We start from the raw sequence: 14,744 nt of genomic DNA on the forward strand, positions 1-14,744 counted from the left end.
CCAAACCATAAAAAAGCCTCAGACCATTATTCCTCCTCCACCACACTTTACAGTTGCCACTGTTCAGGCCAGTACGATTGGCACTATTCATTCTGCCAAACCCAGATTAATCTGTCAGACTGCCAGATGGTGTGATTCATCACTCCAGAGAACATGTTTCCACTGCTCCAGAGTCCAATGGTGGTGTGCTTTACACCACTCCAGCCGAGACTTGGCACTGCGCATGGAAACCCATTTCATGAAGCTCTTGACAAACAGTTCTTGTGCTGATGTTGTTTCCAGAGGTAGTTTGGGATTCTGTGGTGAGTGTTGCAACTGAGGATAGATGATTTTTACGCGCTACAAGCTCCAGCACTTGGCTGTCCTGTTCTGTGAGCTTGTGTGGCCTATCGCTTCGCAGCTGAGCTGCTGTTGCTCCTATACGTTTCCAGTTCACAATAACAGCACTTACAGTTGACTGGGGCAGCTCTAGCAGGGCAGAAATGTGAAGATCTGACTTGTTGAAAAGGTACAATCCTATGACAGTACAACACTGAATGTCATTGAGCTCTTCAATATGACCCATTCTTCTACTGCCAATGTTTGTCAGTGCAGATGGCATGGCTGTATACTTGATTATACGCACCTGTTAGCAATGGGTGTGGCTGAAATAGCCGAAATTAAACCACAAATTAGAAGGGGGTGCCCACATACTTTTGGAAATGTAGTGTATTTCCATGTAAGAGAACAAATCTAGCACTCACTCACTCACACACAGCAAAGCAGACTAGCTCAAACTGAAAACCGGAGCAGTGATTAAATACAGGAGCAAACATAAGGGATTATGAGCACTGAGTGAGCACACAACAACCTCCGAACCTCATCCGCATTCTCCAGGTCCACAAAAAAATTCTTCTGGTTTGGGAATGGGAGCCGTAGGCCGCTGTAAGAAAACTGCATGGGGGAGGAAAAAAAAGGCTAAATAAACATTTGTTCAGGCAGTTCTTCCCAATCTCCTGCTTTCTAACCCACAAAAGGAAGAGACTTGGGGACACTGCACTCCAACTCTGCGGTACTTACAAGCTATAACCCTCGCGAAGTGAATTCCACCCTTTATCACAGTGTTCACTACCGACCGCGTGAAATGTCATTTCCACTCCACTTGGTTCGAAACAAAGCAGGGCTACTCGAGAAAAGGAGAGGCCTTAAAGGGACAGCTGAGCTCAGTGCAGATTTAGTGCGTGCTTCCAGGGGGCCCAGGCAGCTTGTGTGTGTAATGAAGGGCACTTTACAGAGTTTTAAGATGACCTGCCAGCTATGCATCAATGGCTGGCATGAAGCAATTTGTGAGTTCGTAGTCTAAACCAAGAAAATACACTTTAAATAACCCCAGAATAACCAGCACAGTGAAGTTATGCCTCCAAGGTTTGTACAACACAAACTGCTTTTTGGAGTTTCATCCTTGGCACATACATCACTTGAAACTTGTTTTTGAATCCATAAAATATTTTCATGTTTGCTTTCAAGTGTTCAAAATGTATAATGACAGCAATTAAATTAAGTGAACAGAGGTTTTTAATAAAAACAAAGTCATTTTAACTTTCTCAGTTGTTGCAGTGTTGCCACAGAGCAGCGCAGGTAGCCACCACTGTGTACGTTCATACACTGTGTATGTACAAGTTCGTTGTCATAACTCACAACATGCATCATCTGATACATGGAATGTGCAGTCAGAAAGATGTGACTAACAGCTATGTAGCCAAGCACGCACAGGCATGGTTAGAAATAACGAACACGCCTGATTATTTTGGCCGGCAGGACCGTTTCGGGAAACCGCAGAGACTTTGCAAGTCACGGCAGGTCTTCTGGAAGATCATGACTTTATTTTGGCAGGGAAATTGGAAGGCCTTCAGAGAAGGAATAACGTGGCCATTCTGCCAGTTTTCAGACCGCAGCGTTGTCCCACGCAAAAGTGTGGTCTTGAACAAAGAAGACTATCCCTTTATATTGACCAGGTATAACAAGGTGCGCTACATTCCTAGAAGAATGTGGACACCTTATCATCACACCCATGTGTATTCTTCAACATCTCATTCCAAGATATTTGTTCCACGAGAGTTCAAAATGACATTGAACTATTCAAATATGGTGAGTAATAATTCACAAAATACAGCAGCTGTGACCCATTTTTATCAGCGAGTGCCATGAACCGTGATTTTCTTTGACAAAATGATAACTCATTTGAAACCATAACTAAACATTAAGAAAACAAACAACTCAATGCTTGACTCTGAACTACGGAATATTTTATATTTATTGGAAATGTAGTAATATTTCTCATGTATATATATATATTTTTTAACCTTTCAGTAGTAATAAACAAATCATTGACCTCCTCTCTTTTCTCTCATTCCATTACTGGTACAAATATAACGATCGCAATGATACGCTCTTGTCACTACGTTTATTTTCAGACAGAATACAGGGCACTGCTGAACGGAGAAACAGTAGGGACAGTATATTCCCCTGTGGCAGCGAGCAAGATTACCAAATGCTGACGAAAAACAATTTTATTTTATTTTTTACGATTCATTCTTTTTTCACCTTTTATTTCAGTCATAAAAAACAGTAATACATAGGTAAAATAATAACTTTTAAAAAACAATAATAAAGGAAAATCTGTGATATATAAATCGTGCAACACAATTCGTTAAGCCTACATCCTTACTGACCCCCCTTTAAAGTGAAAACACACACCGCCGTTGGCATGTATTACATTACATTACATAACAGGCATTTAGCAGACGCTCTTATCCAGAGCGACGTACAACAAGCGCATAGAAAAAAAAAGTATGGTATGCGAGTAAAATTCTTGTACAAATTTAACGCAGCGTTTTTTTCTTATTTTTTAATCATGTTTTAGGCTGAGTTCGGGGGGGGGGGGGCGTAAAAGTGGAGTTTTTTGCCTTCAATAAATATTACATCGGGACTCCGTTTGCAGAGCTCGGAGGGATGCGTCTGCTCAGGACGCCATCCAACCGGAAGTCTCACGAAAAACAATGAACAGTGGAAGACGACAGAGCAGAACTGGGCCACGCTTACGTATTACGTTAGTAACGATGCGCAAACGCCACAGTTCGATCACGTGCTGTTTTACGTAACTCAGCCGCCCATCTTCACATGCTCAGGTCCTGATTTCTTGGCAACTGAGTATCGCATCATATTTAACCTGTGTCTTGCAGCCGTTGTCCGTGACCATGAAATGCACTTCTGTACGTCGCTTTGGATAAAAGCGTCTGCGAAGTAACAAATGTAATGATTGGTTACCGGCAGGAATGAGGCCTGTTCAACATTACGCGGTAAATGTTCAGAATGACGGCCGATGATGGAGGCTGCGATGCACTCACTGGAGAGTGCTGCATTTTGTTTAGAAAGTCCTCTGTGTAGCACGCTGCATCACGCGCAGTGTTGCCGTTACAGTTGAAGATGCAAGACGGTGTCAGCTCAATCACTGCGAAGCTGGTAAGATTGCTACGCTTCCAATCGCATATGACACTGGAAAATACGCGACAAAGCTAAATGCTGCCCCCTACTGGCCAACAAGCACAGATTTAATTGGAACCCTGGCTCTTCCTGGTGGGTCTGGCATTTAAGTACTAAGTACGGCCCCAGTTAGCTGTAGCCACCAGGTAGGAGAAATCGGCTGCAACTCAGGACAGTTTTAACTGTGACATCATAATGAGTGTCCAACAGACCTCGGCGGCAGCCAGGGGGTTTTGTCTTACAAAATAAAAGTTCAAACATAACAGAACGAGTAATTTGCAATGTGCAACTGTGGATATAATCGTGGTGACTTCTACATCGTTTTATGCACCTATGATAGTGAGAACGAAAACACGCGAATCAACATTTGAACTAGGAAACCTAGAGAACTAAAAATCAGGTCTTGTGTATTTATATTTTCAGTTGCTGAAAACACACAAGGACTGTGATTGACACATATTTCATATGAGCACCGGTATTTTGTTTTTACAAACGTATCAAAAAATAATTTCTAACTTCTCTAGCGCTGACAGTCAGCTGTGAGTGACGAGGTGCTCTAAGTGTTCCTGAAGTCACTTCTTCGACTCTCGTCACTCATCATCCCAGGGGAATTCAAAAACGGCGCCCTCCATCTCCTTTTTAATGACGGCAGAGAACCTGGCGTCCTGTTCGGGACTGAAGTGGCTTCTCCAGTCTCCTGTGGTTCCTGTAGGAATCAGCGAAAGAGAATCACTAACAGTCTTACACGGGGGAAACACAAGTGGAGTGTTATTACATCCAGTACGCAATTAGAAATGAGTGTGCTGGTGTCCTGTGCCCACCTCCCTTCAATTAAAGGAATGCAAAGCCCTTCCTTTTACCTAACCTGTCTCTCACCCCCATCTACAGCTGAACAAGCCTCGCACGCCCAGCTTATACGTCACCGTGGCTCATCGGGCAGCTGGTCAGTCGAGTGGCACTGCCTCCGTCACTGTTTGTCCGTACCTTTCCTGAGGAAGGGAGACTTTCTGCTGTCCATGATGTCCTGTGGCACCAGGGAGTAGTTGGACATGGCGTTGGTCTTCATGTTGCTAAACTGGCAGTGACTGGCCACCTTCTCCAGGACCTCCGGGCTCAGCTCTCGACCCAGGAACCGCGCCATCTTAAGCAAGGCTCCCTTCAGGTCCTGGTGGGAAAATGGCTGCGGTCACTCCTGTTGCAACAGTCATGGATTCTAAGTATGTTATTATTATTATTTCAAGTCAATATGATCCACGGTTATACTGCTGGTATATAATCAGTGTGACTGATTGTGTACTTTTTATCCAAAAAGAAACAAAAAAAACAAGCAAATTGATCTGTGAAAAGAAACAAATAAATGAAAAAAATGAAATGAACATGAATTACTAAACTGCATTTGCTCTTAGGTAAATTCAAAATGGTAGCGGCATAAGCTGCTTTGTATTTGACACAGACATACTGGCTGCTCTTACTTGTTTATTGTTGGTATGTGTGCTAGCTCTTAGTAAAACCGGCCAAAACAGTGTTGCCAACTTGTTCCCAGGGAAACTAACAAATGCAAGCGCAAAAAGTCGCTAGAAGCCGCTAAACGATGTCACATGCTAATTTACATATTTATGATGTGATGTTCTGTGTAAGGACCCACACGCAGACCAGGGAAATCCAAAAAACGTTGTCTTTATTCAGTCCGAGGTTCGAAGCCAGGTAATCAGAGAGAGGACGGTGCCGAATCGAGTTTCCAAAAGAATAGTGAAAAGACAGGCAAAAAATCAAAAACCAGGAGATCAGAATGGCGAAGGTACAAAGGGACAGGCAAAAGAGAAGTCAAGGCAAAGCGAAGGTCGAACCAGAAGCAAACAAAACCAAAAGGGGCAGGCAAACTCGAAGTCGGGCAAAGGGGTGTCGCAGGAATCTCGATAGACAAAGGCTTACAAATAATCGGCACAATGAATACGATCAACGTTCTGACTCTGAGCTGGTGGAAAAGACTGACATTTATACACTGGGGAAGGTAACAATCAAGGAGGGGTTAAGTGAGTGAGGGAGGAGTAACAAACAACATCCAGGTGAAGAACATTAGGAAAACTAATTCAATGACAGGGGACTGACAAAACGCGGACTGGAATCACATAGACAACAATGATAATAGACGGCCTGGGTGAAGCAGGTAAAACACGTGCAGAGAGAGAGAGGTGCAGTCAGAGCAAGAGACAGGTGCAGGCAATTGCAGAACTCAGCGTTAGAGCAGGCTAGAAAGAAAAGGGGCGGAGCTACAGCGCAGCATGGAAAAGGGGAGACTGGTTAATGTATTAGTATAGTGATCTAAACTATCAAAAACCCAAAACTAGTGTGTGTTAGTCCATTAGTAATATTCACATGTTAGTATATTAGTGAGGTTAGTACTTTACAATCTATAAGTTAGTAGGGATTAGTAGAAATTAGTAAAACTAGAAATAGGCAGGAAGTAAGTAAAGCGAGACTGGAAAGAAGGGGGGAAACCACGAAAACCCGGAACCACCCGAATAGTGAAATCACACAAGTACAGGGGAGTGAAGCAGCTCAGGGAACACAGACACAGAGACAGTACTGGGGAGACAAGTGATCGGGAATACAGACTACAACATATGATGTGTAATGATGTCATCGCCTACTAATTTGCATAAGAAAATGTTGTGCCCCCTGGTGGACAGTCGACTGTACTCTGCAGTCACTGACCAGCCACTGCCAGAAGAGCTGCAGAATGACAGCGAGCGCAGGAAAGACTGCTGACCCACCATGCAGTGCTGGCGACTGTTTTCCAAGGAAGCTTTCCAATGTCCCCTCAAACGTTGTGAGATTCGTCGTTAGGCTCTTTTTAAAAAAATGTAATCACCAAATGGGCCTGGAAAGTCACTGAATATAGCAATAAAGTTGGCAACAGTTTGTTGTGGCGCTCTTGCCATAAAAGCGGTTGCTCACCTGCACCATTTCTTCATATGTCACATAGAGGATTCTGTCTTCAATATCTGTGTTTCTCCAGCTTTTCACGTGATCTGTCCACTTTCCGAACAATACTTTGCAATACAAACGCAAACAGAGCAACTATATTAACCAGGAAAAAAACACCCATTACCACAAATCGATGCGCTTCTCCCCAACTCCCCCATACCTACTGCCCCCCTACCCAACCTCCCCCCCCTCCCCCACGCCAGCCAACACCCATTCTCTGCCCTCTGCTCCTCAACTTCCTCTTCCTACCTTACCCTGTCCAGACAGAAATTTGTCCAGGAACTCGTCGAAGGTTCCGGGATCGTCAAGGAAGCTGGCCATCTTGTGGAAGTGGAAGGAAGAGACGGCGATGTCTTTGGGGTTCCGGGTGACGTAGATCACCTGAAGGGGAGGGACAGACGGGATGAGGAGTGAGCAACAGTCTTTAAACCGAACGCCGCCTGTGGCATTCGGTCCGCCGGAGAGGCGGATTGGTCTCGGTTGTGCCGGCTGGTGGGGTGAGCACACGCACCTGGGCTGTGTTAGCTAATCAGACCTGGTGCTTAAAGCTGTGCTGCTCTCTCCACAGCTTTAAGCACCTTGTTTCTGACGGGGAACAGTGAACTGAAAAGTAGGAGGAGCTGGTCTGCAGGAAAGCAGTCCAGCTACAGAGCGGGGAACTGAAATAGTTGTCGCTCTGTTTTACTTTCTTTTGTCTTTGTTATTTTAGTAAAACCAGAGTTTGGTAGCTATTTGCCAGAGCACAAACAATTTTTGCACACCAAGCCAATCCAAGTTTCCATCCTCACTGTGCATTACAGTACCTAACTAACTCTATTAGAGGAATCTATTTGTATTACATATTTATCAAAGATTAAGAAGCAAGAAAAAAAAATTAAATACCCAAGTTTTATTCATGAAATGAAATGAATATGCTATTGTGGTGAACCTATTGGATGGGACACCACTTTCTGAAATTTCCAGTATCCCTTCCAGACCCAAACAAAACAATCCTGCCAAGTACAAAACTAGCACTGAAATCACATTTGCCTAATCAGAATCAAGACCCTTTTGAACGTAGAATTGCTGAACTTGTGCAAGGACATCGTCATCTTCATGATCGATCACGCAGAGATTTTTAAGTCAAAGAAATGTGCTCAAATCCTAACGCAAAATTTCCATTAAGGTAGGCGTCAGTGAACCCGAGTTGTGCAATGTGCACCCAAAGAGGTCCTACCTTGGCCTTGGAGGTATAGAAAGAGGGGGGCATGAGGTGGTAGGGCAAGTGGGAGACCATGGCTCGAGGAGAGGGCCGGTCACCCAGCACCAGGGCAGCCCGGGTCTCCTCCAGCCAGGGCACTCGATCCCAGTTTGGGATGGTCTGCACCGGAGTCAGGTCCCCCCCGTTCAGGATTGGGGGCAGAATCTCCTGCATCCATGTCGTGCCTGCGCAGAGAGACCGTTGTCATTGCCATGGAAACTCATTAATGTTTTTTATGTTTATCAAATGGTCACTATCACTATTGGTATTATGACAATGGGATATTTATTATAAGTGTGATAGCAATAATGATCATCATCATCACCATCATCTTTATCCATACAGCATCTTTCATGTAGTTCAACAGCCCAAAGTTCATACATTGAGGGAAAAAATCTAATTTATTATTATTATTATTATTATTATTATTATTATTATTAGTAGTAGTAGTAGTAGTAGTAGTAGTAGTAGTAGTAGTAGTATTATCATTAAGCAATTCCTTTTTATGTTGTCATATTAAAACATTCACAACTTGAGTTTTGACTTTGTTTTTATTGGCAGGTTATGTTAAAAAATAATTCCTTACATTTGTCCCCCCCCCTCATCTACAGGGATGTCAATGAACGGATATGCCATAATTGAAACAAAACATTCAAAACATATTTGTTTTTACACACTACACAATTGAGTCCAGTGTTTTCACTTCCAGCATCTATGCTGAGAATATGTCTATGCTGTTGGTTACATTACATTACATTTATATAGCAGACGCTTTTATCCAAAGTGACGTACAATAAGTGCATACCGAAGGTCACTGGAGCAACTACAAAACACAGGTCTAATAAGGTACAATACCCATTTTCTACAGTTATTCATAGCCATGAACACATTAAGTCCAGTTCACACAGTAAAGATTACCCTGACCTAACCTATACTCATAGTCAAACTAGGATGCATGACAAGCTACAACATCAAGATAATGATACAAGATACAATAAGGTACATGATGCCATTTTTGCCATATCCTGCAAATAAAAAGCATGAATTTGAAATGGTACAATAATGTTATGCCATAAAAAGGAATTATCTATGAACTTAAACATAACCTGCAAATAAAAACAGTCAAATTGAGTTATAAATGTTTTAATATGACAGCATGATGAACCATTTGGAGAAAAAAAGGTCTGTAAAGTGTTGCTTCTAAGCCATTGGTCCGTCCGAATCGGTGTCACTGTGACATCAGCTGCAAATAAATCGAGGTTGAACCACATTAGCCTGCTCCCACCCAGGCAAGCCCCAACGCATATGTTGCCTTGGTGACGTAAACGGCATCTAGTCAAACGTGCTTTGTGAAATATTTAGTGGGCTTGCTTTGGCAAGCCAACTCTTGATATCTTTCATATTTATTATCTGCACTTTCCGGCCAATTTTTCTAGCTCTAACTAGTCCTACAGTTTTTGCACTACATTCAAACTTTTTACACCAAAACGACCGACTAGTTCCAGACATTGCTGCTTGTATTCAGATTTTTGAAATATTCAAAACTTTTTAAAATATTCAACTTTTTTGTGGTCACTCCATACAGGGTCACTCATGGACATTTAGTGCAACGCTTTAGTAGGACGCATGCACAGGTGGTCACTCACTCATGGACCTTTAGTTGGACGCACTTCCAACGGCACATGATTTTCAAGTACATCTTTATCGTCTAACGTTACTTTAGCTAACCGTAACCCTAACATGTTAGCGTTTTGCCTACTTTAGTTAACCTAGTTACCGCGTACGGATGCTATCCTGCACGCATGAGTAGGAGCTACGGACACACAGGTACAACCCGCGTATGGATGCTATCCTGCACGGATGAGTAGACGCTAATGACACACAGCTACAATTACCGATACAGATGTATGGACACACGGACGCTACAACCACCGATACAGATGTATGGACACACGGACGCTACAACCACCGATACAGATGTATGGACACACGGACGCTACAACCACCGATACAGATGTATGGACACACGGACGCTGCAACCACCGATACAGATGTATGGACACATGGACGCTACAACCACCGATACAGATGTATGGACACACGGACGCTACAACCACCGATACAGATGTATGGACACACGGACGCTACAACCACCGATACAGATGTATGGACACACGGAGGACAACAAATAACATTACAGAGGTGAGTACATGCCATAGCTAGCTAGCTATATAGTTAGCCAAGTTTTACTCATGACACTTTTATGATATGACTAATCCCTGGAACATAATCGCTACTTGCTGATCCCCGGCTGTAAATGTAACGCTGCGCTGCGCCGTGGGTCTGGACGGTTTCGTGCTTCTTCTGAGTTATGCCAGCCAGATCCCTCTGTTCTGCTACCTCAGGACGCCTGGCACCTCCCCCTCTTCGCACCTGCACTTCCAGAACACGTCTCCTGTCTGTTCTGGCCCCACGATGGTGGAATGACCTCCCCGTGGAGGTCAAAACAGCTGAGACACTGACCCATTACAAGCAACGACTGAAGACTCACCTCTTCAGGCTGCACCTCTCCCCATCCCTCCCTACCCCCCTGTAAATGACTGTAAGCTTAGGGTTGTAACTAGGCAGCTGTTTCGTAGGTGACTTAGGTGCATTAACTGTCTTAACTACTGCTTGTATTTTTTCCATAGACTGCGTTGTTGCCGTTCTCGTTGTGTTAGTGTTAATCAGTTTAACCTTCAGGGTCCAAGTTGAACTATGTGGTTGTTCCCTGCACTTGGACCGGTACTTCTCTCTAGGGTTTTCGTCATACTTGTTCCTGGTTATGGTTATACACTTTGTTGTACGTCGCTCTGGATAACAGCATCTTCCAAATTCCTGTAATGTAATGTAATGTAATGTAATGTAATGTAATTATGCGCCCTCATTGAAATGCATTGAGGCTTGAGGACAGTGCCAGTTGGAATTTGAAGCAAGCCCACACAATTCCTTCAGGAATTGTAACCTTTCTAGTTATCCGTTGGAGTGTTGCCAACTAATTTTCAGGGGAAGTTGCTACAGGCAGGTTGATTTGTTTCTAAAAGTTGCTAAATGACATTGTGATGTCATTGTGTGATGACATCATTGCGTAATGACGTAAAACTGCCTCATTACATAGAATACACAATGACGACGTTACTCAAATTGACTGGCCATCTGAACATGAATTATTGAACGAAAACGTTACTGAAGGCTTAACCCTTTTCAGATTGTTAATGCTTGTGGAGGGAATTCTAAAAAAAAATTTTTTAATTGTGACTTCCTAACCAAACAATTGTAGCCTACTCTGAACTGAATGTGTTTAAATGATTTGACCAAAAAAAATTAAGTTTGTCTCGTCGAACGGATGCTACTGCTGCTGCAGTCAGCCAACAATGATTGCTGCTGCTGCCTGTGCCTGGCTATTGAGCTCAGCCGTCACTACTGCTGACGTCACTCACAATGCACTTTTGCAACCAGGCAGACAGACCACGTGTTGTGACCATAGACCGTGTCTGAGTGTGACAGGAAAAATCGTTTTTGTCTCATTTAGAGGAAAAATGCGTGCATTTTATCGTTTGAGTCACTTTTCAAAAGTTGCTAAATTTGTTGCTAGGTGCTTCATGAAAAAAAAAAAAAAAGTTGCCAGGGTAGTCTGAAAAGCTGCTAAATCTAGCAACAAAATTGCAACAAAGTTGGCATCGCTAATCGGTTGTTGTTCTTGTTCTTGTTATGGAACTGACGGCGTTTACCCTATTATACTTGTGGATCGTTTTCCTTATTCAAAAATCCTTCCATTCCTCGTTCTCGCGCACAATCGCTCCACACACATAGGCTTTCGAATGTAATCACAATGGGCGTTCCACACAAACATAAAACAAAACTGGTATCTGGACTCACTTTAACAGATCATTTAACAAGGAAACATACAAAATTAGAGCATATATAGCCATTCAATCGTTGCAAAGGTGCACTGCCAGTGCATCGATGTTACTTTTTACTTTAGAAGTCAGGCATAATTGTAAATTTGATTCTGTGCATTTGTGCCCAACACTTAACCGAAATCAATGGATATTAAAATATAGTTATTTATAGCTGAGACATTAACTTTTCAAACAAATCGAGGCTACAAAATCTATTGCATAGATCCGCATCACACTATTTAGTCTAACATTTAGTTAAAAGTTAAAACCACACTGTCCGGAATGTCAACATAGTGATTTGTAGCTCATATTCTTTCAAGCAATGAATTCGGCAGTTCTTAACGAGCCTACTCACCGGACTTCGGGTAAGTGACAGCGAAAACGTCATCGTCATGAACCTGAAATTCAGCGGCATACTTCAAACTCTCAGCAGAATGAGTCTCTTTTGGAAGAAGATACCCATTGAAGTGTACATATTTTTCATCCATGCCAAATGGGACTATTGAATCAAACAGCGTTCAATTCTGCGGGATGGTGCCAGCATATGCGAAGCTCTCCGCGGGCGAAGTGTCGCCAGACTACTGGAGGAGACGGTCGAAAGGGCAGTGGTGCGCGTCCCGTGCCAAATCTTTGCGTAATTTATTAGAATAGGCTCGACGCCAGCAAGAATTAACCTACAACTTGTGTGACAGTGTATTCCAGAGACAGTACACAGTGAAATGTCCAGAGTTAATTCAGCTTCACGGCTGACGTTTGGTTTTCTGAGAATCAAAAAAGCTGTAAGGACAACCCGGTTTATCAAAACGGTGTATTTTTCCCGGAGAAAAGTGCGCTCCAGTGTTCGGGTACGAAGTCTTTTTGTCTAGTTTGACCGTCCTGGCTGTTGACCATCTATCCAGTCATCTTTTGTTTAGCCGACTTGAAGCGCGTTGGGAATCTTTTTTCATGTAATGCTCATTCAACTCTTAACAGATACCATTTTCCCACATTCCACAGTGAGTCTAATTAACATTGTTAGAGTTGAATTAACACTGGTCATTTTACTGCGTACGATGTGTATTTTACATACAACCTACATGCAGGCTACATCGATATGTAATAACAGGTATTTGGCAATAGGAAGGACTACAAGGTAGGTTACTACCGGGATACGGCTCAGTGAAAGGCTATAACAAACGGCTTGTTAGGTAAACTATTAGGTTAATCAAGGACAACATAAAATGGAACAGATGCCTATGTTAGCGTAATAAAACGTATAGGCTTATATATTTAACCTACCAGACTTTGGATAAGTGATTGCAAAGACATCCTCATCCTGAACTTCAAACGCCATAGCGTACTTGATACTTTCTTCAGAATGAGCTATGTTTGGCATCAGTAGTCCATGATAAATAAAATACTTGCCAGACGTTGCCATAGTAAGCATTAATTGCTCCGGAATGGCAACCGCGTAACTAGTCCAGTGCGTGCAACGGTCCGGAATTGGGTACAACTGAGATGTGCTTGCTGTTTTAGGGGTGTTCATCAGATAAATCCGCGAGAAATGCGTATGGGAGGGGGAGGAAGAGAGGATTTCAAGAGAAAGTGCGCGCGCGCTGTGTGTGTGTGTGTGTGTGCGCGCGCGTGCGCGCGTTCAGATTAGTCCCTTTGCTTGACCTAGGTTGGAAGAAGAGAGTTTTTGTGTTTCTGTATCCAACAATAGGGCACTTGTACCACAGATGACACACACGGGGGGAAGGGGAGTGTGGAGTGTGGTGTGGGGTGGGGGCTCGAAACCTAAGTTCGGTGTGTATGAGGAGTTATTGCGGGAGGCGGTAAAGACGTTAGGGGTGAAACTGAGGTAGATCTACAGTGCACATTGTACAGGGGAAATTGATATGTGTGGGAGAAAAAAGGGGAAATTGTTATTCAAATTCCCTGCTTTCAAATCCGCATGAAACGGACATTTAATCTCTGTGATGCTTCCAAGCTGTAGCCTTTTTGTGTGAACCAAATTAAACCCTTTACTGCTGCGTTCACAAATAGCAATTTAATATGAATTCCCTTCGTACTAATGAAACATAAAACAAGACAAAGCACGGTGCATGGCTTTTCTACAAAAGAAGAACTCTTAAAGGGAGAGCTCACTTTCTTAAGTTTTCAATAGATAATTCAGATTTTGTGTTTGCTTTGAATCGGCCCGGACAGCTTGTGTGTGCGTTGGAGGATATTCGGAAGATATGAATCACAGACCTTGCTTCAAGACACTCTTATTTGAAATGAAATAGGAGGAAGAGGAAAAATATATCTAAACTGGCTTTTATTATTTTGGCATATTTCATAGGAATTTTGCACAGGAAACCAGAATAGCGGATACATTTTGAATCGACGCCACGGGCCTTCATCAGGGCCAATTTGACTGTATTCCTTCCTTCCAGTACTCTCTCATACGCACAAGGAATTTGGCTTTCTTTTCTGGACCGACTGGCTCCTCTGGTTGCGTAAAGTTCCTAAAAGCCCAGCAAGGAAAATAAATCAGAAAGATGTTGCCAAATTCAGTTTTGATGAGTGCATTGGTTACATGTAGTATTCTTCACCCTCTTTCAGGACCTCTGTGCTGGTTTGGTACTGCATTTCTTCAAGAAGAAGAACACTGCTGTGTGTCTACCTCATTTGCATTAGGTAGCTGGTAACCTAATCGCCAGTCGAGCACGCGGGTTTGTCTGTATCTTTCCCCAGGCAGGGAGACTTGCTGTTGTCCATGGGCGGACACGGTGGCATAGTGGTTAGCACTGTCGCCTCACAGCAAGAAGCTTGTGGGTTCGAATCTCGGCTTGGGGCGTGGAGTTTGCATGTTCTCCCCATGTTCGCGCGGGTTTACTCCGGGTACTCCGGTTTCCTCCCACACTCAAAGACATGCATGTTAGCTGCAGGTGCCCTTGACCAAGGCACTGGCCTCAGAACTGGAGTTGCTCCCCGGGTGCAGCACAAAGAGGCAGCTGCCCACTGCTCCTAAGTAAAACTAGGATGGGTCAAATGCAGAGGATGAATTACCCCACGGGGTTCAATAAGGT

At 43.3% G+C, this 14,744-nt stretch overlaps 1 protein-coding gene across 2 annotated transcripts; it reads right to left on the reverse strand.

Moving 5' to 3' along the window:
* Positions 1-2,426: 2,426 nt before the first annotated feature.
* LOC118227988 (sulfotransferase 2B1-like) lies at positions 2,427-13,222 on the reverse strand. 2 transcript variants are annotated; one of them, XM_035419153.1, is made up of 7 exons: positions 12,970-13,222; positions 12,047-12,089; positions 7,727-7,935; positions 6,765-6,891; positions 6,481-6,575; positions 4,507-4,687; positions 2,427-4,228 (listed from the first exon to the last, which is right to left on the reverse strand). In XM_035419153.1, exons 1-7 carry the CDS (start codon positions 13,003-13,005, stop codon positions 4,113-4,115), a joined length of 807 nt encoding a protein of 268 aa, XP_035275044.1. In that variant the 5' UTR covers positions 13,006-13,222; the 3' UTR covers positions 2,427-4,112. The 2 variants fall into 2 exon arrangements, with proteins under 2 accessions (XP_035275044.1, XP_035275036.1); XM_035419145.1 differs by lacking the exon at positions 12,970-13,222 and having other exon boundaries at positions 12,047-12,909.
* Between the last annotated feature and the right edge of the window lie 1,522 nt (positions 13,223-14,744).

This window comes from Anguilla anguilla, chromosome 1, assembly GCF_013347855.1.
Source record: "Anguilla anguilla isolate fAngAng1 chromosome 1, fAngAng1.pri, whole genome shotgun sequence".
In the NCBI taxonomy this organism is placed as follows: domain Eukaryota; kingdom Metazoa; phylum Chordata; class Actinopteri; order Anguilliformes; family Anguillidae; genus Anguilla; species Anguilla anguilla.

What these genes read in the sequence shown, in the direction of transcription:
- LOC118227988 (XM_035419145.1), bottom strand. Translation starts at nt 12,179, where the DNA reads ATGGATGAAAAATATGTACACTTCAATGGGTATCTTCTTCCAAAAGAG. An exon ending in TGTCACTTACCCGAAGTCCG is followed by an intron (nt 7,936 to 12,046) that starts GTGAGTAGGCTC and finishes CTCTCTGCGCAG; the next exon opens with GCACGACATGGATGCAGGAG. An exon ending in GTCTCCCTTCCTCAGGAAAG is followed by an intron (nt 4,229 to 4,506) that starts GTACGGACAAAC and finishes TGATTCCTACAG; the next exon opens with GAACCACAGGAGACTGGAGA.